This window comes from Centroberyx affinis, unplaced genomic scaffold (genome assembly GCF_046629955.1).
Source record: "Centroberyx affinis isolate AG114_WGS23_722 - 3 ecotype Tasmania unplaced genomic scaffold, CSIRO-AGI_Caff_v1 ptg004449l_1, whole genome shotgun sequence".
Lineage (NCBI taxonomy): Eukaryota > Metazoa > Chordata > Actinopteri > Beryciformes > Berycidae > Centroberyx > Centroberyx affinis.
This window is the reverse complement of record NW_027282118.1, coordinates 75,331-98,184: the sequence shown is the minus strand read 5'-3', so window position 1 is coordinate 98,184 and position 22,854 is coordinate 75,331. Positions and strand designations below refer to the sequence as shown.

Sequence of the window (22,854 nt, the reverse complement as noted above, 5' to 3'; positions counted from 1 at the left end):
GTTGACTACATCCAATGCACCTAAGCATTTTATATTGTGAATAGCATGAGCTTAAACCACTAATACCATCAGCTGCAAGAACTGCACTCTTAAAAATGATGTTGAAAAAATGTGTCTTATGGTTGCAAAGTGATTAGAAGCGAAATCCAAGCCTACAAACACACCATGTCCTTGCAACGTTGTGATTGTGACGTTTCATTTATGACGTTGGAACAAAGTTAGAAATGTTACAACTCAACCCCAAATCAACACATGTTATTTCAAGCCGAGTTAAAAATTGAAGTGATGCTCTGATGTCTTGGCACGGAGCTTACCAGGTAGCTTTAAATATAAGAGCTGACTTAAGAACTACTTGATTTAATTAGCTTATCCTACAATACATTCCATATTGTATTGCACAATTTTGGTAATGTATAAATACTTTTCTCTAAAGCCTCTAATCGCGGGAAACAGAATACAAAAGGGCAGTTAAAGGATAAGTTTGGCGATTTTGGACCTTACATACCTGTAGTACTTGGACCCGCAGACAATATTGACTCCAGACTCAGCGGTCAGTCGAAACAGCGAGCTCCTTGCTAGGCCTCTTGCTTCTACCAATGAGTCCAAATGGGGTTTGTCACAATATTTCCTAAAAAAAAACATTTGTAGGCTCCACAGTGCAGTTGAGCGTAAACATGACACAGTTCCTCCATGACACACACTTTCACTAATCAGGAATTCACAGAACTACTTTTCTCTGCTGTAGCACAGACGGCTGTGTGGAGAAAGTGCGTTACTGGCGGAGTGATCTAGTTTTGGACGGTCAGGTCAGATTGTAAACAGTAGAGTTTGGTAGAGGATGGTCCACTGAGTGGAAATGGTGCTTTCCGGCCGTGGATATAAATATGCCAGTTGGTCGCCATATTGTTTTAACAGACTTTTTTGAAGATATTTGGACACATTTGGACTCATTGTTAGCAGCAAGAGACCTAGCAACAAACCTAGTCGTTTCAAGTGACAGCTAACTCAGGAGTCAATATTGTCTGTGGGTCCACATACTACAGGTATGTAAAAGACAAATTATATATACAGTGCTGTGCAAAAGTCTTAGGCACCCCAGATTTCTTATAAGTCTTCGATGTGTATTTGTTTTCTGCATTAGTGTGCCAGTAGACTGCTGTTTATTGTAAATTTTTGATATTCAGAAACGTTTCATTTCATTAGTTTTGAAAGCATCTTCGCTTTATGGATTTCTTTGACATATGCCTAAGACTTTTGCACAGTACTGTAGGTCCAACCTCACCAAACTTGAACTTTAAATGCATTTCAAGTAGTGGAAACAGTAGCTGCCAACAGGTGGCGGTAAAACCTCAAAGTTTCACTGATATAATCAAAACATAATATTCCACTATTACTATCCATTAATCGATTCCAATCGTATCCATTACTATCCAGCCCAGCCTTTATAGTATTTAATCAACACAGAAAAGGAGCAGACAGAAAGATAAATCAAAGCAATAAAGGGGAAAACACACATTTCTGATCACCCTTAAAATCACACACCTTCAGGTTTCAAATTTTTTTTTATTAGCATTTGTCTTTCTCTATGTCATATATGGTAAACCCTGGAGTCCTTGCAAAAATTAAATCCCCGGAAACTTACAGCTTGATTTTTCTCCCGGGCGACACCTGCCCCCCGTTCTTACACAACAAAAGCATCTCATAATGCGAAGAGTTCTCTCCGGTCGCGTCCCGTCCAAACGGAGAGCGTCGAAAGCTCTCCGCGTGACCGACCCAAGCTCTCTCGGCGGGAGATCGACTCTGTTCTTTAGCATTATAAAAAAAAAAGGGGGGGGGGGAGGACAGTGTGAATACATCGGGGGCCTTGGATGAACGGAGGCGCTTGGCAACATTATATACAAACAGGAGGTGGGAGAGCAGGAGGAGGAGGAGGAGGGGAGGTGGGGGGGGGGGGTGTAAACCCGCACGGGTGACGGACGTTCCTCCTCTCCTCGCGCGTGGTCCCGGAAGGGACAGATGGGGCACGTCCCTGTCCCGCCCAAATCCCAGAAATGCCTTGTGAGTGAGTGAGACCGCTGGAGGGGTGGGGGGGGGGGGGGGGGTGAAAGGGGGTGGGGGGAGGAAGGGCAAAGTTCACAACGATGAAGTGGCGAGGAGGGGACGGGGGGAAGGGGGCTGATTTAAAAAAAAAAAAACACGTTCTTCAGGTGAGCTGGTCGACCAGCTGGAGGGGCGAGTCGGTTCTTCACAACCGCAAACGAACGGGGAAAAAGAAAACGCATAAAAAAGGTCGATGGGAGGTTGGCAAATTGAACAAGAACAGAACCGGCAGAGTCCCGCGAGAGACAAAGACCGACCAAGCCACCTTTACCCTCCCCCCCCCCCCGGTTACACTCTGAGAACACACCGAGCATGTGTTTCTTTTGTTTCGTTTTTTTTTTTTATCATACATGTATGTATAAGTACTGTATATGTATTCTTTATTGTTATTTTACAAGATTCCCTGATGGCCAGCGCAGAGAGAAACAGAAAAAAAAAAGAGAGGGAAAAGGCAGGCTGCCCAGTTTTACATAGAAACCAGTGGTGGGAGAAGAGGAGCGCAGTGCCTGGATTTGTCCATAGGGAGGAGCACTTTGTGTCAGATCAACCCCAGTCAGATCTGAAGAAAAAGGGGGGAGGATGAAAAGGAGGGGTGGGAGAGCAGAGAGGAGGAGGAGGAGGAGGAGCGGCGTAGGCCCCCGCCAAGTTTGTTGCTCCGTCGGGTCGTTTTTCGGTGGATCAGCTGGTTTGTTTGCTTGCTGGGTTGTAAGAGTCTGTAATCCCCCTCGGACCTCCTCCCCTCTTCTCTCCCAGGCTGGAGTGAGCGATCAAAAGAAGTCTGACTGGCCCACGTCGCTCCGGACAGGGGGGGACTGATGGTCAGCTCTCTCTGCGGGGGAGGACAAAGACACACTGAGAAGGGCCAATACAGAGAAGGGCTCAGATATTACAGAAACACACTGAGCTTTCAGCACATAAGCTCCAAGATCATTTTACCACTGAGCAAGTAGTTCAGGTAATAGTCTGATATTTTCATATAAAGAAATGTCCGTTAGGCTACTTGCTATGATTGATACAACATAATAGTGATTCCTATAGCCAGTTCATGAAATATTTTACATTTGCTGTTCTAAACACCCGGTGTCACGTAGGTCTCTCCTGGGAAAAATCATCCGGCACACAGGAAGCGATTATATTTCTGACAAGCAACAGTGGTTTGTTTGGAATAAACAGAAGAACTGGATAGTTAGCATGAGCAGTGATAGCCACCATGACTGAACAGACAAAGAAAAGAGAAACCCAAACTGCATCAACAGAAAATCCAATGCTAATAACACCACAGGAATGACAGCTTCGCACCAAAATGAAAATGAGGATCTCGGGGATTACCACTTTAAAACAGCAGTTACACCGCTGAGTGTTCAATATTTAATGTGCTACGCTGGGTTTGCTAATGCTCAGCTAGCTTGTGCTGTCCGCCAAACATACACAGAGTGCCACAGGTTAAGCATTCACTGGAGCGTACTAAAATACTGGACCCACTTAAACTGCAACCAATCTTCTCATTGCTCAACAAAAACGTTACCGAGGACCTTAATGAGGCGTACATAAAATATGTAATATATTAACACATAACCACTTGTTGATTATATATTAATATTCCAATAACTGGCAGAAACCAGTCTCTGTGGCACTGAGGGTCTTTGATGAATACAACTTCTAAAAGGGCCATCTAACATAAGCCGAGCACTTAAGCACGTTTTATGGTAATTATAGTTTCACAGGAGTTTCAGCTTGTATTCATTTGCAATGGAGACAATGACATGGAAAACTTGATTAAATTGGCTTTCCAATCAGTTGAAAAATAGCCAATGACTGTCAATTGTTATTGTGTACAACACAGGAACATCATCATTTCTGTCAGGACTGACCTATGTTAGCTTCTTGGCTTTGTTGTAGAGAGAGTCAACCACTTTGCTCATGTTCTGAATGGTCTCCAGGGCTGCCTCGTATGTCTTGTCCACCAGCGGCTCGTCGAAGATGATCAGCACACCTTCGCCTTGGTCCAAAATACCTGTGAAGGAGGGTGGGATGGCAGGATTAGAGGGGAGGGAGGGAGGGAGAGACAGAGTGTAAAGTTATTGAAGGATCGTCAACTAAGAGCGCAATCACACCGAGCGTGTTTGGGTTAGTGATTCATTTGAATTCTGGAGCGTTTACTCCTTTAGTTTGGGCAGATGAGAACAATGCCATTCGAAGGTGGCGCCAAATAACCGAGACACCTGAAAATGAAAGTCTCGGTCGTCTTCCAAGCAAACTGCAGCGCAGTTCATGTGAAGTGCAAACATGATCTGAACCAACTACAGGAAACTACTCCAAAACACACAGTTCTATGGGTACAACAATTGCTATTTCTTCATGTGTTCATAACTGGTTTAAACACCAGAGAAGGTTAATTATGTTCAAGAGCGCAGCCAAGTCCATCACGCTTAAAGTGGATACAGACAACTTTTCAACTTCCCCCCCGTTGTCCCCCCCTAGCGTTTCCAAGTGGTATTGTTGTTTGCGCTGCTGTCGCAAAGACAACCAGATCTCTTTCTGTTAGAGCCTAGCTCCGTGCAACAGAACAAACCATCTGTCTGCTTATCAACTCCTTGATCATAATACAATGTAGTAACTTTAACCACTGCTCATTTTAGAAAGGCCACTGCAAGACAACGTATTCTTTGTTTGGATTATCAAACGGACAATGGATCATTTGTTTGTTTCTGGCTGCTAGCGTTAGATAGAGTAGGTAGCATTAGCAACATGGCTAACGTTGCTAATGCTAGCTACGCTAGCTAACGCTAGCAGCCAGAAACAAACAGTTACATGTTTGTTTCTTTTGTTCTGGCTGGTCCTGGCTTCCTTGTAGCTCCTGGTTTGTATTCTGGCTGCTAGCGGTAGCGTTAGCAACATGGCTAACGTACCGCCAGCAGCCTGGCTACTGTCCAAAGCAAGAAACAACTGTAGCTACCGATAGCTACCTAGGAAAACCTATCCTATTCCTCTTTTGGTTGCGCAAATAAATCTAGCCTTCATTCTCCCGGGAGATCGTACCCGGTGGCAGACAGAATTGCTTAATGAAAGCGAGGCTTATAGGGAACCAATCTAAACGCCGCTGGTGTCATTATTCTATAGCCATTACACTGTGCAATCAACATTTACTTCATAATGATAGGTTAAAGCAAAAAAGTTGTCTATAGGGTCTTTAACTGAAGTTACAAGGATTACAAGGTTTTGCTTGAAGAGTGTCTGAGATACCTACCGTGAAACTTCTCGTCCAGAATCATCTGTGATAGTTTCCTCTCCACATCTCCCTGCAAGGCAGAGACATTCAGATCTTAGGTCTTTTTATTCAGAATACTTCCTTACCTGTGTCATGATCTATAGCTTACAAAGTGAAAACCAAAAAGAAAACAGGGGCAAAATCTTACCTTAGAGAGTTTGATGAGCGTGGAAATGTGTGCTATCTGTTAGGAGAGAAAGGGAGGAAAGTACCATGATTAGAAACACTGAAGTGACAAAGTTTGGTATGCTTCCATGGCAATATACATTATACTGAGACCCCAGAACAATAAAAGAAACTACTATTGTGGACAGATGCTGGTGGGATTACCTGGACCCTGGAGAAAGGTTCGATGACCCTGATGAGGTTCTGCTCCAGCAGGTTGTCATACAGCTTGGTCAGGTGGGTGCTGATGATGGGGTCGTCCCTCAGCTCTGCTTTGTACTCTGTTAGCGCCTTGGGGAGGGTGGGAACAGAACATTTTCATTCAAAAGAGCGGATGATGTCAATGGCGGGCTAAAACTTTATCCAGATATGAAACATGCGGGAGACAGACGGTCTGAAACGGAAAATCCTAGATATAGGATTTCCTCAGTAATCCATTGCTGCGAAATTAGCTGTAATGACACATTCCCATCCTAGAAACAAAAGCAACTGACAGCAGCTCCAATGACCGTTTTTGTACTTGTGCTGAATATGAATGGATCAAAAACTATATATATTTTGACACAGCTGAAAAATATTGTTCAGCCACAGCTTGTCCTCAGTCTAAACCAGGTCAACATACAGCAAGATCATTACTCTGGACACTTACCTTTTCAAAGTCTGCAAGCGACCTGTTCTTGCTGGCTTGTGCCACGCATTTCAGTGAGTCTGTCTGTAAAAAAACAGAGAGAGGAATGATATTAACAACAGGTCATGCGTACATTTAACAGTTAGCGGATGAACAGTTTTTAACTATAAGAGGAGAGATAAGGCGGGAACTTAATTCCCGAAAATTAAGACAGACACAGGTATTTTGTACGCCATAAAAAAAAAAGGAAAAACCACCTCAGACAATACAGCTAACCAAAAACACAAATTTAAGGGTGCATGGCTCATTTTTCCTCAGCAGGACTAGTATCTGTAGAGTTCAGTGAGTTTGTTTTTCAGTGTGATCAGGGAATAAGGATAGATACCTGTCTGCCGGCGTACCGCAGCGCTAGTTTGCCGCTGATTAGAGCCTGGACGTCCTCTGGCCTGAAATAGAGAAACAAGATACATCAGACCCAGCAGAAAAAAAAAGCCCATGACCCATATTGGGTCCTGACCCAGCAGTAAAAAAAAAAAAGAAGCTTCCTTCTAGACTGAACCAATTTTCTCAAGTTCTGAAAACTTTTTTTCGGATACAGGGTTTCTGAAGGACAATGTTCATTTGGATATACATAAGCAGGGCTTCATAGCTACAACTACACAAAATCAATATGTCAAATCGATAAGAGTGTTGCATTACTTTTTATATATATATATATATATTTGTATTTGAGTGGAGTACTGCTTACGCATTGAGCATGATTTTGCAGAGCAGCATGTATTTGAGGGCTGTGATGGCTCTGGGGCTGTCGATGGAGTCGTAGCCCTCGAAGGCCTCGTAAAAGTAGGAGTAGGCCGTCTTCCAGTCCTTCTCCTCTGCCGCGTGAATGATCCCTGGAAACACACACACACACACACTCATATTAATGGCAAAACCAGAACACAGCAACTTCAGCTTTCTTCACCTGTTGTGCTTCTGTTCACTTGGTTAACAAAAATCTTGGTGGGCACGAGGCAATTTCACAAGCTGGCGGCTTCAAATGGAAGCAAGAGGTAAAGGTTTGAATTTTGAGGACTTCAATACCCAGAAAACCTAAATTTCTTCTTCTTAGCGGCTGGTGGTGAAGAGGTTCAGACATCGTTGGTGAGTCCAGCTTTCTCTGGACAGAGCGCTCACTGCTGCTGTCTAGAAGGTTTTGTATTTCACTTTCGAAGTTTGGATTTGTCACTATCTGTGCGATTTCCCACCAGCGAAAGAACCCGACACCAAAATAGTTGTAAGATTAATTTGGGCAAATAGGGCAAATCAGCAGCATCTCTATTAGGGGAGATGGGACGCTCTTCTCTGCTGCAGCGCCACTACGCTGCCAATATGGATTTATTTTTACATAAAAAAATCGTGCCAAGTGCAACTTTTAGCGTCTTCATCCAGGGACGCCAACCGAGTAAATTCAGCTTCACCGTGGAACCCGGGGACAGTGAAACGTACTCAGCCTCACGAATACTTAGCCCTGCCTATAACTTTGGAGGTCTGTACATAATGTTGGTGAGTAGCTTGGACACATCTGCCTCTGTAAGAGCTCGTCCTGTATCATGACTCAGTGCGTGTCTGGTGCAGCCTGAAGTTAAAGAGGACACTGGATATCATTAGTGGTGATCTAATCAATGTGTTTGCGTATTCTATAGCTGTGCCCTTAATCCTACATGACTGCATATCTGGTGCCTGCAGTTGGGCGGCAGATATCGTAACGGCGGTTTGGTCCTCATAATCCCACCTGACTGCATGTCTAGCGCTGCCTGTAGTTTGGGCGGGCAGTAGATGGCGTTGGCGGTGGTCCTGGCGGAGGTGAGGGCGGCGCGGGCCTTGGGCAGGTTGCTGAGGGCGTGGTACGTCTTGCTCTCCAGAAGCTGGACCTCCACCAGCAGGGCCTTGTCGTCCATCTTCTTCAGCTCCTGCAGCAACTGGGAGCCTGTGGAGGGAGGAGAGGGAAGAATTATATTTATTATACATTTACCCAACAGAAAAACATGGTATTGGGCTAATGTCTAAGTTCTTGCTTATAATATAAACCATTCAAAGATTTGCTTCTTTTAAAACTGAAATCAGGTCTAGAACCGGAAATGGGATGGCAAGTGGTTTTGGAACTTCCCCCTTGTTCTCACCTGCTACAAAAACTGCAAAAAGGTAATAAATGGAAAAAAGAATCGACAAAAGTTGCTTTATAGTTCACTATTTGTTTCATACATAAGGTGCCTTCTACCCACTTAAGTTTGGAAATTTGTCAAGCAACCCATAAAAATCGAACAAATCCAGACAGTGGACGCTCACCAAGTTGTAGCGCCTCCTGGTAGCGCTTTGTGTCGAAATACAGTGAGATGAGACGAGCCTGGGGAAAGAGAGAGAGAGAGAGAGAGAGAGAGAGAGAGAGAGAGAGAGAGAGAGAGAGAGAGAGAGAGAGAGAGAGAGAGAGAGAGGAGAACATCAGCCATCGCGGGGCCCAAAACAAGTCTACAATTTGTTGACGGGCCTAAACCCGGGACCACAAAAACTCTGACCACTGTTGCATGTCCACTGCAAAACTATTCATTAACCTTTCTTTACCCAGGGAAAGTTGACTGAGCACGCATCCTCGTTTTCAGCAATGCTCTGCCTCACAGTCAAACCGGGGAGCTGCCCTTGAATGACATGCACAACTTTTTGTTTTCTTTGCATGAAGTTGAATGAATAGCATCTTTCCCCACAGATCTTCTTGACAGGCTCCAATTACGCGCGCTCATAAAGTTTGTTGTGCACTGACACTGTGTGGCCAGGCTACATATGGCTAAGAGTAAGGCTATTGCTGCACATTCGTTTTTGTTGTTTTCTTTCCTTCACCTTGTCTTAATGTGGGTGGCTACTTTAACGTCAGAGGAGATGATCCGAACTGGGATCAAGCCATGCAGCGCACACACAGTTAGGCTGACAAGAGCGGGGGTTAAACGCCTCACTTAAGAGCTCTTCAGTGGCAGTTTTGGACATTACTCATATACCTCCTCCCCCTTCCTCCTCCTCCTCACTACAGCTGACCTCTGGTGACTCTCTGAAGAAGGTCCTCCTCTCAGCCTTGATTCACTCTATAAACTCCAAAACAGCTTCTACTCTTCCTCCTCCTCACTACAATTCACTTCTAACTGCCAGTCTAAGGAAGGTCTTCTTCTTGGATCACACCTAGAGTTCATTTGCTTTGGTCTGAACCGTAGTGGGAAAGTTTACATTATTGCACTTTTGTATTTGGTTCGTCTGCCCGATTACAAGCACACCAGGGCTTGTAAACAAAAGTAGACTCACAAGCAGCTTGTTTATAGGACAGTTTTGGCAGTGTGTGTGTGTTAAGAATACAAGAATGCTCCAGAGGTCAAATAAAACGCTCCAAACATGCTTGGTGTGAGCGAGCCTTGAGACAAACCCTTCTCCTACTCCTAACAAGCGCACCTTATCATCAACCTCCTCCTCCTCTGTCAAAACTCACCTCTAACGCCTGTCTGAGGAAGGTCCTCTTCTCGGCCTTGGCCCACTCTATGCACTCCAGGCAGAGCTCCACCTCCTGGCCCGTGGCGGCCTCCATGTCCAGGAAGAGGTCCAGCAGGGAGCGGACCAGCCGGGCCGCCTTGGCCTTGGAGATGGAGTTGAGGAACGGGCGCACATATTTCAGCAAACCCCCGAGCTCTGGGAGGCGGAGAGAAAGACAAAGGGGGGAAGAGAGTATGGTATTGACAGAAAGGTTTAGAAAGTTGGGAAAATGAGTTTTTGGTCTATCTGCCACAGTGGCAAGTGAATCCAAACATTTCACTAGTGTAAAAGAGATCTTCTATTGAAAAAAAAAAGGAACTACAATGTACTCTTCAGGCAAAAATATCTCTCAATTTTAGATGACATGCTTCAATGTGACACACACCTGATTCATAATGATTATACAGGTAGAGGTTTGTCCAGCTCTGAGGAAGTTGAGTCAAGTTTGCAGCCGTGACTCAGAGGCAGCTGACATGCGACCAGCACTCTCTAGTGCCAGTTCACTTCTATGGGTCATGTTTTCTTTCTGTTCCACTGCTCTGATGAATCACGGCATTTCCACTCGTCCCAAGGTGGGGTAGGAAACGTAACTTTTTGTCGACGGGCCGCTCCGGCTTCCCACAGGATATCCCAACATTCACCAGCCACTTTTCCTATTTTCCTGGCAAACTTAATCTTGTTGTTGTATGAGGCGAGGTGTTTTTATAAGCCCATTGGATTCATTACCTCACCATCACAAATCAATAATTACATTTCTTCTTTCGATGTTTATCATTGTGTTTTATCACTATGTGACTGAATAAACTAGACTAGCTACATTTTTGGAATAGAACAGGACCTCCAAGGTGGTTGGTTACCTGCCAAAATGATGGGCAGAGCAGACAAACTTCCCAGCAACAGCTAAAATGGTGGTGGTTACGTTCTCACTCTGCCCATTGTTGTTGGCAATGACATTTGACTGTCCCATGATTGCTGTCTTGTAGCCAAATAAACTGAAACTCCTTTATAATGAGGCTTATCAAGGAGGGATGTGATTAGTCCAATCAAACTTCATTCTTTAACAATGCAAGTTGCAGAAACAATGCAAGTGTTCAGTTCATTCAGCAGGGGGAGTGGCAGAAACCATGTCAACATAAGTCAGGATTCCTACATTGTAAACGAGGTGCTCCAATAAAAAAAAGAACAAACACTTTGGTCAGAGAGTGTAAATAGGACCAGGTTAAGTGTCATAATCTCATTCAACCTACAGCCTAAACCCAGTGACAGAAGTTTCACCCATGGGCCTGAAATATTGAGTTTTGGATGGCCCCTCCAAAAAAGTAAGAGTGAGGGGTAAATATGTGATAATACATGATGTTCCAGTTACCTGCCGCCTGTCCTGTCTTGGCCAGCAGCCCACCCAGCTCCAGGATGCTCTGCTCTTTAACACGCACCGCCTCCTCATCACTCTCCTGGATGTCCCGCTTCACTACAACACACACACACACACACACACACACAAAATACACTGATGTAATTAGATCCGTACTGGCAGCAATCACAGCGACATATAAACACTGAAAATGCTGATGTTTTTCTCTTTCTCTCCCACACACTATCACTTTCTCTCGGGGTTAGGGTCAAGCTTAAAATCAAGTTATGTCAAGGCTAGGCTGGGGTGGATGGCAAGCAGCCAAGTGGCTATCGAAGTGATGAAATATATTGGACTTGTCAAATAGAATAAGCGATGACAACTAGCTAGCTAGCTAAGCGTGAACAATCAATACGAACGATCATATGGCGCGTTAGCTAGACGTGGTGGCACGGTAGTTAATGTTACACAGCCAAGTAATGTTCACATTAATTTCCTAGTCGGTCGGCCTGACAAGACGAGAAATAGCTGCTAACGACACTGCCTGCATGCTAACGTTAACTAGCCAACTGTCACCTAAGTTCCTGTCAATGAATGAGCCACGCTAGCTAACGTTAGCTTGGCTGGCTAGCCGGTATGCTGCTAGCCGGCTAGCCCACTGCTGCTGACTCACTGTGCAAGCAAGGAGAAAGACACGGGCCAGCACCGGGCTAGCTAACTTAGCTGCTAACTGGCTAATAGCAAAACCAGCTACCTCAACTGCTCAGCATCTGATGGAGAGCTTTTAGTGCCTGCGCATCAAACGCATTTCTCTAGTACGGTACAGTGCCGAGCATATTTACCTATTGAATGTAAGATATCAATGGAGGCATTCCGGTCTGTTCCGAGAAGAGACTGTGCTCTCTGAAACTCAGCCACTGCCGCGGCTGCCATCTTTCCTCTGCCTGGCTCCTCTGCCTCCGCTCTGGCTGGTTTTCCGGTCAGGTCGTTCCCATGGCTGGAGCAACGCTGCCACCTGCCGGCAGGTCGGTGTGACTGCACGTGGTTCTACAGTCGACAGCGGTGCTTTTCACTCGCGAGCCATCGTGACCAATGAAGGTATGAAGGTTTTTATTCCAACCAAATACACCAGCTGGTTTCACTAATTAATTGCCCCCTCTCTAGTTGAAGAGTGTTATAGTAGCTAAGCCATGACTGTCATCTGAATATGTTCAATATGCCTTGGAAACCCCTAATTAATAGGTGAATTATCACAATGAGGTTAATAATCTTGAAACTCTGTGTTTAATCTTGATTGTTTAATCATGCTTCAAATTAACTAACAATAGCCTGCACTAGCCTACATATTTCTGTAAATAAACCCCAAACACACATCTCTAGAAAGAATAAGCAGTCTCAGTTATAGATATTTAAATGAGCAAATGCTTCAATTCAATGTTATATTTGGCACTCATGCAATAGTTATGCAATACAGCGAGTATAAACTTGCCTTCTCTGGCTGTTCATGTGAGCTTTGCATGTAAAAGCTATATGTGATTCAGAATTAATGTTCCCATATGGAGAAACTGTCATTAACTCTTATCATATAACAGGAAATCAGTGTAACATGTCAACAAAAATATTTGATAGGGCTGATTTCATTATACAATCCATCTACTCATTTGCCCTTAATTGCCCTATATTTCCATCACATTTAATCTCAGTTGAACCGATTATAAATTACCTATGTAATAAAGGTAAATAAGTCAACATATTCAAGCCACATTTACTAGCATGTAATCAATTTCCATTTTGTTGACTTGTGTGTCAATTTTAATATACTGTAATAGTGTAATGATTTATATACAAACTGAATCTGCTGAAATTACCATAGCTACACCATGACCACCAATAAGAAATGGAAAAATTAAAAAAAAAGGACAATATCTGTACATCAAATATTTAAAGAAAATAGCCTTTATTGCACAAAACATACAGAATACATGAAAAGGACAAGACAACTCAAAATAACCCATGATGGCAGCAACCGCTTCTCACAGAACGATGGACAGGTAGTCACAAGCCTGAAACGAGAGACAGCAGCTTCATCACCCACTGAACATGTTATGACAAGGAGGCATTTTCTATCAGTAAGGGATACACTGACATTGACATCGCATATCAGGCCGGTAACCAGGCACACACTGTTTGATTGACAGGTGATCTCCGGGACGTGCAGTGCAGAAACACCACAGTAATAAGGTATGTAGGGACTAATTGAAGACTCTTTTTAAATGACTCGACGGTCTTGGAGTCATACCTTGCAGCTTATCAGCAGGTTGGCGGAGCCGTCTGTGCTGGCGGCAGTGGAGAAGACGGGGTTGTGGAGGCAGTCCTCCATGTGCTCCGACACCCTGGACTCCAGAAGACAGCGCACCACCTCCGGAGTGACGTTCTGTTGCTGAGGTATAAAAACACATGTTTGCATCACCACTGTTGTCTGAACTAGGATTCCGGCCCTGAAATAGGTTGCAGACATGTTTTTTTGTAGGTCCACACAAAACGTAGTACGTTTTAAGGAGTCCAAGTATGAGACTTAAGATGAAAGAATTTGGGTTCCTGAGCTGGAAAGGTTTAAGAAGCTTTGTTTTAAAGCTGCACTAGGCAAGATTTTTATGGAAAAATAAAAACATCAGGGGAAAGCACATACAGATGACGACTATTCATCAAGCAGAAATCATAGTTTATTTCACAAAAATACCCTGAAGACATGGTCAAAATGTTGGGTATCGTATGGCTTTTTTGTTAAATAAATTATGATTTACGCTTGAACAGTCGTCATCTGTATGTGCTTTCCCCTGGTGTTTCACTAGTGCTACAGTATATTGGGAATTTAGCACTGTGAACATACTGTATAGGCTATGTGCTTTCAGAGCTTGACAGCAAGGACTATAGTACACAGTACTTATGTAAAAATTCTCATCTTGGCAATGTAAATAATGGCGGAGATAATATGATGACAATTTCTATTATCAAAATTAAAGATAATAAAGACAAATCAAACCATCTATCCCCCATTTGTGTGTCATTTTAGAGAGGAGCAGAGTTTGAAACAAACCCTTGTGTTGATGTACAGTCCGCAGGGGCAGGAGGTGAAATGGCTGTTGATGTTCAAGTTGTTCCTGCAGGACACAAGCAGGTAAGTAAAGTTGAACAATTAAAAACATGTTCGCTATCAAACTCCATGAATAACAAATTTTCAACTACACTTACCACTGGTTTTGAATATCTTAATAGTTTAGCATTAGATTTGCAGTTAAGTCACCTGTCATGTCATCCGCCTTCGTCAAGATTCTATGCTGTAGTGGTCAATTCTTTAGATTCAGACTCACATGTGACATATGGGGCAAATAATCTGCATCTGTTCCTCTTCCATCTCTTCCACAATGGATGATATGTACCGCTCCTCAAACTGCAGGTTCCTCTCATACTCTTCGATGATGGACAGCTCTACAGAAGAAAAAAAAAAGCATATGCGTCTTTAGCCAGGGATAACCTCACACGTGCCAAGCGTCTTTGTTTCCAACGCACCTGCTTTGTGGTTTCAAAAGTGTTGTGTTATTACCTTGAGACATGAGCTCCTGTTGGATTTCCTCCAGCACCGCCAGTTCATCATACTCCTTCATGACACTGAGCATCTGTACGGAAAAGGAAGATGCAATTTTGATTTGTCCATCTACTGTCACTTGGCAATTGATTGAAAAATGAATTGGGGAAAGATGGTAAAGATGACTAGCTGAGCATTCTATTAGTTTCTGGTGATAAGCTTGCATCTTCTGGTTCAGAACTGAAAACAGCAGCTCCAGACTTTACACCTGATGACATCACAGCTTTGAGTCTTCTTTCTTGGATTCATGGCTTTGTGCGCTAAGTGTTCAAGTTCACAAATACTGACTGGACTGGCCTAGACCAAAGCAATGATTCCAAAACTGAGTGATGCACCCTGTTTATTTATTGTGTATGTGTTTTGATAGGTGTACATGTGCGTCTAAGGGTAATAAACAGAGAGACCTAAAAGAATGACTGACAGGGAGAGACTCACAGAGAGAGACCTAGATACTAGAGAGAGAGAGAGAGAGAGAGAGAGAGAGAGAGAGAGAGAGAGAGAGAGAGAGAGAGAGAGAGAGAGAGAGAGAGAGAGAGAGAGAGAGAGAGAGAGAGAGAGAGAGATATCAGCCGACCTCTCCCATGCCGTCGGCCCCCCACAGGGAGGGCAGTCCCCGGTCCTCTGACTGCAGGACGGTCCACTCCTCCTCCATCACCTCCTGGACGATGCTGGAGGCCCGGGAGCCACACCGCTGCTGACTCTCTCCCATCTGCCGATATTTCTCCAACAGCCGCGAACGGCTGTTTTTCAGCCTGTCCACACAGCGCTAGTAAACAGATAGAGAACAGAACAGCATGACGACGGACGTTAACGTTATATGTTTCTCACAACAACATGGACATGACAAGCTAGCTAGCTCGCTACCAAACTTTATATTTACATTCTCACCTTTCGGTATGTTTCTTTCCATGGCGGAGTCGTTCCCTTATAAAGAGAACGGTGTCTGTGCAAAGCGTCCATTATAAAGTGCTAATAGCAAAAAAAAATAAAAATATGTTCAAGACACTTGTTCAATCAGTCTGACTAAGGTTTGAGAAATACACTGCCAAAAGAAAACATTTCAGCTTTTAACCCCGCGCGCCGGAAGTTCATGCGCGCGACGCCGGATTGCATGATGGGTGATGTAGTTTAGCGCTACCGAGTGGGTCACGATAAAGGTACTGGGGAAAATAACAGTTCTTCAAAGATACTATCGCCCTGATGTTTTACAAAAAAGTACGTGTAAGAAAATAAGAGTCTCCATATGATAATGAATGCGGCAGCAGATTAACAAGGAAAATGGCTAGACATCTAATAGGTGTTCAAAACCTGATTGAGTTCCATTTTAGTGAACGCTAACGTGACTGCAGCGCATCCTGTGGGTAAATGAATGAACTACAGTCCCGTTATGGCATTTAAGTGCCTCCTCTAGAGGTTCATTCATATCTTAACATGTGCATATCATCAAAAGGGACACGGTTATGTAATAATACAGCAGCTCGTACCTTATATGCACTTTATGTCTTCACAAATTCATACATATCCCGTTGGAAAGTCACCTTTAGTCACTTTTGAAAAACTATATTATCATCTCAATGCAAAATTAATTCAAAATGTCATGTTGTTGCATATAATGAATTCATTTGTATCCAAGAATTAGAACCAAATAACTATTTTGCCTGCAGGGTGTGTAACATAAAAATGTTACAGAGCTCCTGGTCTATGTTGCATTAGACCAATCTCATATAGTGAACCAACACATCTGGCTCAACGAACTGAGAGAGCACTGAATGCTTTAAAAATCATTCATAAGATGTAAAGCAAGGCTTGTGACTGTTGGGGAAAGTGAATGAGGAATATTCTCCCCTCTCTTAATAACCAGGGGTGGGAAAAAAGTACCAAAATATCCTACTCAAGTAGAAGTGCTGTTACTTTGCTGAAATGTCTAAGGTAAAATTACTGTAAAAATATACTGAAGTAAAAGTAAGTAGTAGCTCATTAAAATGTATTCAGAGTAAAAGTTAAGAGTTACTTTATACAATAGAGAACATTGTGATGTGTTCCATGCAAATCTAAAATACTGAGAGGACAGAGTTCAAGCTTAATTATTTTAATTGGGAAAGAAACTTTACAAAATAGATTAAAACCAGAGTATTCTTCTCTTCTCAGCTGACTGACCATTCTCTGTGAATGGCTCCACATTTAGTCAATTTACAACTATATCCAGTTTCTGATGCAATGGTTATGGGGAGACAAACTGTAATGGATGTCATTTAAAATGTAACAAAGTACAATACTTTAGTTCAGAGCCACCAGGGCACCCCTACTGCTGTTCTATATTTTCCCTAAAATAGTTTCAAGCACCCCTGGGAGTCCCCGGTCCACACTTTCAGGACAACTGGCTGATTAGTGAAATTAACTGCTGTAGTGTTTGGTTGGAATGAAAACCTGCAGACTCTTGGCCCCCCTGGGGTGTAGCTTTCAGATAGGGAACCCCACTCTGGATCAAACCCTGGGCAGCAAATCTGACAGTGATCTATACTAGGAGCATAGTTGTAGCCTTAATGCAACTCCATTTTCACTCACTTCATTGACAAGATTTTAAAAAAAATAATAAAGATACACATAAAAGGTAAGCAGGGATGAGAGAGTGAGGAGAATTATTGGTCAGTGTGAAATCCAGGTCTGAAACCCTGAAACTCTGGATCTGAAAGACAAACATGTGAAACAAAATATGAAACCATTGTCATGTGACCAAAGCAAATCACAAAATGCGCCTGAGATGCAAATAATTGACGGGGACAAATTCATAACTCATAACACTCAGGAGGTCATATCTCCCCCTACATCTACACCTATAGGCTCATATACTCCCACAATAGCACCTTCAACACATCCGGCCGCAGGCGCATTCAGCCCCAGCGCAGCGGCGTGTTAAGACATGGCGCTATATGGCTCTATTCAAATTGATTCATAAAATCCACCCTCCTGGCTCTCTCCCCAGCACCAGCCCGCACCCGCCTCTCCGCCGCATGGCCTGGGCGTACAGACGCTGTCACAACAGCCGAACAGCCGACACATCTGGCTGGCTGGCTGGCTTCAGCACCGCGGACAGCGCCGGGGCTCCGATAGGCCGGAGCCCGTCGGCGGCCAATGGCTTCTCCCCGGCGAGGCTGCGACAGCGACCGGAGAGAGAGAGAGCGAGCGCGGCGGCAGCATCCGCGCCGCAGCCAATCAGAAGGCGGCGTTTCTCTCCCGCAACCAACCCGAATAACTGCAGATGCCCGCATCAAAGCGTCGGTTTTTTTTTTCTTCCTCTGTCTCTCTCTCTCTCTCTCTCTCTCTCTCACGGGTTTGCTTAGCTAAGGGTATAAGCTGCTGTCTATTTTTGGAATTTGTAGTAGCCATTTTTTTCCCACCCCCCTCTCGGTATTCCTCTCCTTTGTGTTGAGCTCAGTTTGAAGTTGCTGTTTTATTTATGCTGGAGGGAGGCTCGCGCGAGCTGTCATAGCTGGGGGGGAAACGGGGCATTAACGGCCGCGACCGTATAGATTTTCGGGTTTCTCAATGGAAGACATCTTCCCACTCACTGCGAGTGAAGCACATTTCGCATCTGCTCCGCATCTGTACTTCCATCGACGAGCGAGAGACTTGCGCTGCTCATAGATGAAGGTTTCAAAACGCCAGGTTAGTATAGGGCTTTAACGTCGGGTTTTTTTTTTGTTTTTTTTTTTTAATTCTCAGCGCCTTTCGGTAGCGCTCCGTTGGACCGAACCGTTTTTCACGCCCAGGACCGTGGACAGCTCCGAGCTCCACGCTTGCGTCGGCGGCCGCGGTGTTGGGAAAAAAAAAAAAAAAAAAAATCAAGCAGGACCAGGTCACATTTCGGCCACATTTGCCCGGCAGCGAGGGGTCAAGGTGTGATTCTACATGGATTTGACAAGAAGACTCCATTGATTTCAAGGTAATTCGTCTCAAAGCGTGGGGGATTGTTTTGCTGCATATGGCAACAACCCTCATTAGGCTTTAAAGATAATAAAAATAACAAAAAAAATACTCATCAAATACATAAAATCTAAGAATAGATCTAAGAATACAGGCATACAAACACTTCAGAGTAGCAGACCTCTCTCTTATTTTCCATCCTTATGAGCTATCACTTGTTTTCATTATTTATATTGCTCAACAATTGATCAAACAAGCTTTCACGGCAGCACCGGTGTATTTATTGACGGTACATTTAGGTTCCAGACTATATATGTGGACCCACAGGCCTTTATTAGCTGATATTGTGAAGCTGCCTGGTGTGGAGGGGGGGGGGGGGGGGGGTGTTTTCAAGGCTTCCATTTTGAAGCTAAGATGGATGCTTGCGCACATTTCTTTCTCATGCCTCTGTGGCCTTATCTCGGTCCTTATATAATGCTGATGAACACCGGAGCGGCGACAGGCCCGTTTCACAGTGACGTGACTGCCAAATGCACATACCTATGCATTATGCAGGGCGAGCGATGGGAGCGATATGATTTGATTGCACACATTAGGTCTCGATTGGAGATGGAAACTTAATGGGGATTTGATTCATTGGTGTTTACGGCCATAATCAGACGGTTTTATTAGCTGACACCGTGGAGATCTGAATTTTCTGGGGCATGAAAACAAGCAAACAGCCGCTTTATGTGGCCAATTGGGAGCATTTATTACACAAGTTGCTTGATCAGGCGTCCATTTGGTTATCATACACCATGCAGTGTGAAGGAATGCCATTAAATCAGGCAGCTATAGAGGATTTAATGGAGTTCTGTTTATGGTCATGTTGGGATCTCAGACAAGTAAACACATAATAAAACTTGGTGGATGAAATATGTTCATTTTATAATCACATTGCATCATAGATATACTTTTAAGTATGCATTCTGACTGTTTAATGCCTGAACGTTTGATGTTTTCATACTTTTTTGACACACACATTTAACTCACATTTACCATACAGTTTGAATCATGAATTATTCAGTGCAATAAGGCATCCACGGTGCTTTTTGTTGATTGGCTTAATGTTGCATTCTCATCTTCTCAACCATATGTGATCATTGTAAACATCTCCTTATGCTGTTCCTCATCTTTCCTCACAGGTCAGGCTTCCTCCCGAAGTGACACCCCTCCGCTCCTCCGAAGCTCTTTGTTTGAGCTCGCCTCCCACCGCTCCCACCGCTCCACCCTCTTCCTCTTTCCTTTCGCTAACCCCCCCCGCCTGCCAGGCATCATGGGCACGGTGCTGTCGCTCTCCCCCAGCTACCGCAAGGCGGCGCTGTTCGAGGACGGGCCGGCCACGGTGGGCCACTACACGGCCGTCCAGAACAGCAAGAACGCCAAGGATGCCGCCGCCGCCGCCGGCAAGAGCCTCAAGCGGCCCTCCATCATCAGCGTGCTGCCGTGGAAACGCATCGTGGCCGTGTCGGCGAAGAGGAAGGGCTCCAAGAAGCTGGCGTCGGACGGCGGGGACGGCGGGAAGGGCGGCTCGCCGGAGGGCCACGCGGCCGCCACCGCCACCTCGGCCTCCGACAGCCTGAAGCTGAAGAAGTCCCAGTCCTGCGCCAACCTGTCGTCGTACTCGTCCGGCAAGGACCCCTCGGCCGCCTCCACCACTACCTCCTCCCACCTGCCCACCTCCAAGACTCTGGCCAACGTAGCCGCCGTCGCCGCCAAGAAGAACCCCCTCACGGGCTCCGGGATCCAGCCGGCCAACGTGGCCGGAACGCCCAAACGCGTCATCGTCCAGGTACCGAGGCGTTTGGTCTTTAAATCAGACAGTGGAAATAGCTTCTGGATTGGTATTTTAATAACTGTGTTTTCTGTCTCTGTACATTTGTTTGCCTTGTCTGCCCTCCTTCTCTCCCCTTCTTCCTTCTACCCTCCCCTCTTACTTTATTCCCGCCTGCCCACCATCCATCCATGGATCCATCCATGAATCCATCCATGCATCCATCCATCCATGAATCCATCCATGAATCCATCCATCCATCCATCCATCCATCCATCCATGAATCCATCCATCCAACCAACCATCCATGAACCCATCCATGAATCCATCCATCCATGAATCCATCCATCCATCCATCCATGCATCCATCCATCCAACCAACCATCCATGAACCCATCCATGAATCCATCCATGAATCCATCCATGAATCCATCCATCCATCCATCCATGAATCCATCCATCCATCCATCCATGAATCCATCCATCTATCCGTCCATCCGTCTGTTTCTGCCTCTTCCCCCCCCCTTCTATGCCATTTCCTTGCACTCAATCATCTCTCCGTACGTAAATCCATCCCTGCCTACCTCCATCCCCTCCATCCGCCTCCCTCTCTCCCCCCTGCCATCCCTCGCCTCCCCCCTCTTCCCTTCAACCCACCTCCCTCCCTCCTTTCCCCCGCCCTCTTTTCTCTCTCCTAATACCGGGCCCAGGCCTCCACCAGCGAGCTGATGCGCAGCCTGGGCGAGTTCCTGTGCCGCCGCTGCTACCGCCTGAAGCGCCTGTCCCCGACCGACCCGGTGCTGTGGCTGCGCAGCGTGGACCGCTCCCTGCTGCTGCAGGGCTGGCAGGACCAGGGCTTCATCACCCCGGCCAACGTGGTCTTCCTCTACATGCTGTGCCGCGACGTGGTCTCGGCCGAGGTGGCGTCGGAGCGCGAGCTGCAGGCCTCGCTGCTCACCTGCCTCTACCTGTCCTACTCCTACATGGGCAACGAGATCTCCTACCCGCTCAAGCCCTTCCTGGTGGAGGCGGAGAAGGAGGCCTTCTGGGACCGCTGCCTGGAGATCATCAACCGCATGAGCGGCAAGATGCTCCAGATCAACACCGACCCGCACTACTTCACCCAGGTGTTCGCCGACCTGAAGAACGAGAGCAAGAAGGAGGAGGAGAAGACCCGGCTCCTCATAGGGCTCGACCGATAAGAGGGGGGCCGGGAGGTGGGAGGGGAGGGGGGTGGGTGGGATGGATGGACGGATGGATAGAGGGATTGCTGGGGTTAATAGGTCGAGGACAGACGGACGGATGGATGGGTAGACGGTTGCGGATGCAGTGTAGCACCACAGCGGAGCAGCGATGTTGTCTGGCGTCTCTAATGGTTTAGGATTAACCAAATTTCTGGTCTGGGCTTAAATCACAGCTGTCGGCTAATGAGGCACTTAAGCACTAACAGGCTATCAGACGGAGGCAGTAACTGATCTCCAGCGTCCAGCAATTGGTCTCCGGGGCATTTTTACAACAACATGCGCGAGGATCAGAATCAGGGCCGGGTTGCGGTGCTGGACACGCCATCAGCCACATTATCTGACACGATTGGATCTGATTCGATTCTCGAGACCGGGAGAGGCTACTCGTTGATATCAAACGTCCGGCCCCCGCTCGGCTTCAGGATGCGATAATAAACAGAGCTCAGAGGGGGAAGAGATACGATCGTCCGTTTCTCACGATCGGTGTAACTGACAATAAAGACAGAAGAGGTCAATAACAGGCTGGTGGGAAAGAGATATGATCTTTATTACGTTTTTATTCTCCGCCTCAGGCCGAGCGACACGCCTCCGTCCGACCCAATCCCAGGTTTTTTGCGAGATAAACAATGAGATCTGACCGTCCCGTTGAAGTAGCACGTATTTTTCTATCTTTGAATATAAAGGAAAGAGGTCGGAAACGCCAGACAACACGGCTGTGAACTGCTCATGTACATAGTTAAAGGGGGGGGGGGGATATAATAAATATGAAAATATGAAGATACAGATAGTAGAGACAGCAGAAGAGGCAGAGACAGAAGCAGTCACAGTGTGGATCCGGGCATTTTTTGCTAGAGAGAAATGAAATATCCACGTCGCATGACACCACTTCATATGTGAAGTCTGCACATGATCACCTGCATATTGCCAACTCCCTTTTTACCTTGCTCCTATTGTCCTGCCCAAGCTTGTTGCACTCACACAACACTGGCTATGTTGAATCTTTAAAACATTTAGGGAACATTTCGGGGGAAAAAATAGGAAGAGCCACAGCAAGAGAATCCGTCTTGAATTGGGACACCTGTGATTTATTTTTAGAGTATGAAATTATAATCCCTCGGGCGCTGATAAAGGATCAGTAAACACCTGCTAAGCTGTTTACGTTTACA

The 22,854-nt window shown here is 45.4% G+C and overlaps 3 protein-coding genes across 3 annotated transcripts; 1 reads left to right on the top strand and 2 right to left on the bottom strand.

The window, feature by feature from the left end:
* Nucleotides 1-2,145: 2,145 nt before the first annotated feature.
* LOC139665102 (26S proteasome non-ATPase regulatory subunit 11A) lies at nucleotides 2,146-12,014 on the bottom strand. The gene is made up of 13 exons (XM_071544068.1): nucleotides 11,904-12,014; nucleotides 11,077-11,178; nucleotides 9,670-9,866; nucleotides 8,490-8,547; nucleotides 7,936-8,130; nucleotides 6,910-7,054; nucleotides 6,547-6,607; nucleotides 6,183-6,245; nucleotides 5,699-5,824; nucleotides 5,517-5,552; nucleotides 5,348-5,399; nucleotides 3,972-4,114; nucleotides 2,146-2,929 (listed from the first exon to the last, which is right to left on the bottom strand). The coding sequence occupies exons 1-12, from the start codon at nucleotides 11,992-11,994 to the stop codon at nucleotides 3,972-3,974; spliced, it is 1,269 nt and encodes a 422-aa protein (XP_071400169.1). The 5' UTR covers nucleotides 11,995-12,014; the 3' UTR covers nucleotides 2,146-2,929.
* A 999-nt stretch (nucleotides 12,015-13,013) lies between these two features.
* On the bottom strand, nucleotides 13,014-15,769 carry rpain (RPA interacting protein). Its single transcript, XM_071544071.1, has 7 exons — nucleotides 15,596-15,769; nucleotides 15,282-15,473; nucleotides 14,666-14,738; nucleotides 14,433-14,550; nucleotides 14,159-14,222; nucleotides 13,361-13,501; nucleotides 13,014-13,124 (listed from the first exon to the last, which is right to left on the bottom strand). The coding sequence occupies exons 1-7, from the start codon at nucleotides 15,665-15,667 to the stop codon at nucleotides 13,095-13,097; spliced, it is 690 nt and encodes a 229-aa protein (XP_071400172.1). The 5' UTR covers nucleotides 15,668-15,769; the 3' UTR covers nucleotides 13,014-13,094.
* Nucleotides 15,770-19,946: 4,177 nt separating this feature from the next.
* On the top strand, nucleotides 19,947-21,646 carry LOC139665104 (cyclin-dependent kinase 5 activator 1-like). Its single transcript, XM_071544070.1, has 2 exons — nucleotides 19,947-20,462; nucleotides 21,155-21,646. Exons 1-2 carry the CDS (start codon nucleotides 19,947-19,949, stop codon nucleotides 21,644-21,646), a joined length of 1,008 nt encoding a protein of 335 aa, XP_071400171.1.
* The last annotated feature ends 1,208 nt before the right edge of the window (nucleotides 21,647-22,854 follow it).

Coding starts and splice junctions, on each gene's coding strand:
- rpain (XM_071544071.1), bottom strand. CDS start 15,667: ATGGACGCTTTGCACAGACACCGTTCTCTTTATAAGGGAACGACTCCG. Junction 14,223..14,432: donor ATTTGCCCCATATGTCACAT/GTGAGTCTGAAT, acceptor TGTGTCCTGCAG/GAACAACTTGAACATCAACA. Junction 13,125..13,360: donor ACCTGCTGATAAGCTGCAAG/GTATGACTCCAA, acceptor CTCTCGTTTCAG/GCTTGTGACTACCTGTCCAT.
- LOC139665102 (XM_071544068.1), bottom strand. CDS start 11,994: ATGGCAGCCGCGGCAGTGGCTGAGTTTCAGAGAGCACAGTCTCTTCTC. Junction 6,246..6,546: donor TGCGGTACGCCGGCAGACAG/GTATCTATCCTT, acceptor GTTTTTTTACAG/ACAGACTCACTGAAATGCGT. Junction 5,553..5,698: donor AACCTTTCTCCAGGGTCCAG/GTAATCCCACCA, acceptor CTCTCCTAACAG/ATAGCACACATTTCCACGCT.
- LOC139665104 (XM_071544070.1), top strand. CDS start 19,947: ATGGGCACGGTGCTGTCGCTCTCCCCCAGCTACCGCAAGGCGGCGCTG. Junction 20,463..21,154: donor CCAAACGCGTCATCGTCCAG/GTACCGAGGCGT, acceptor TACCGGGCCCAG/GCCTCCACCAGCGAGCTGAT.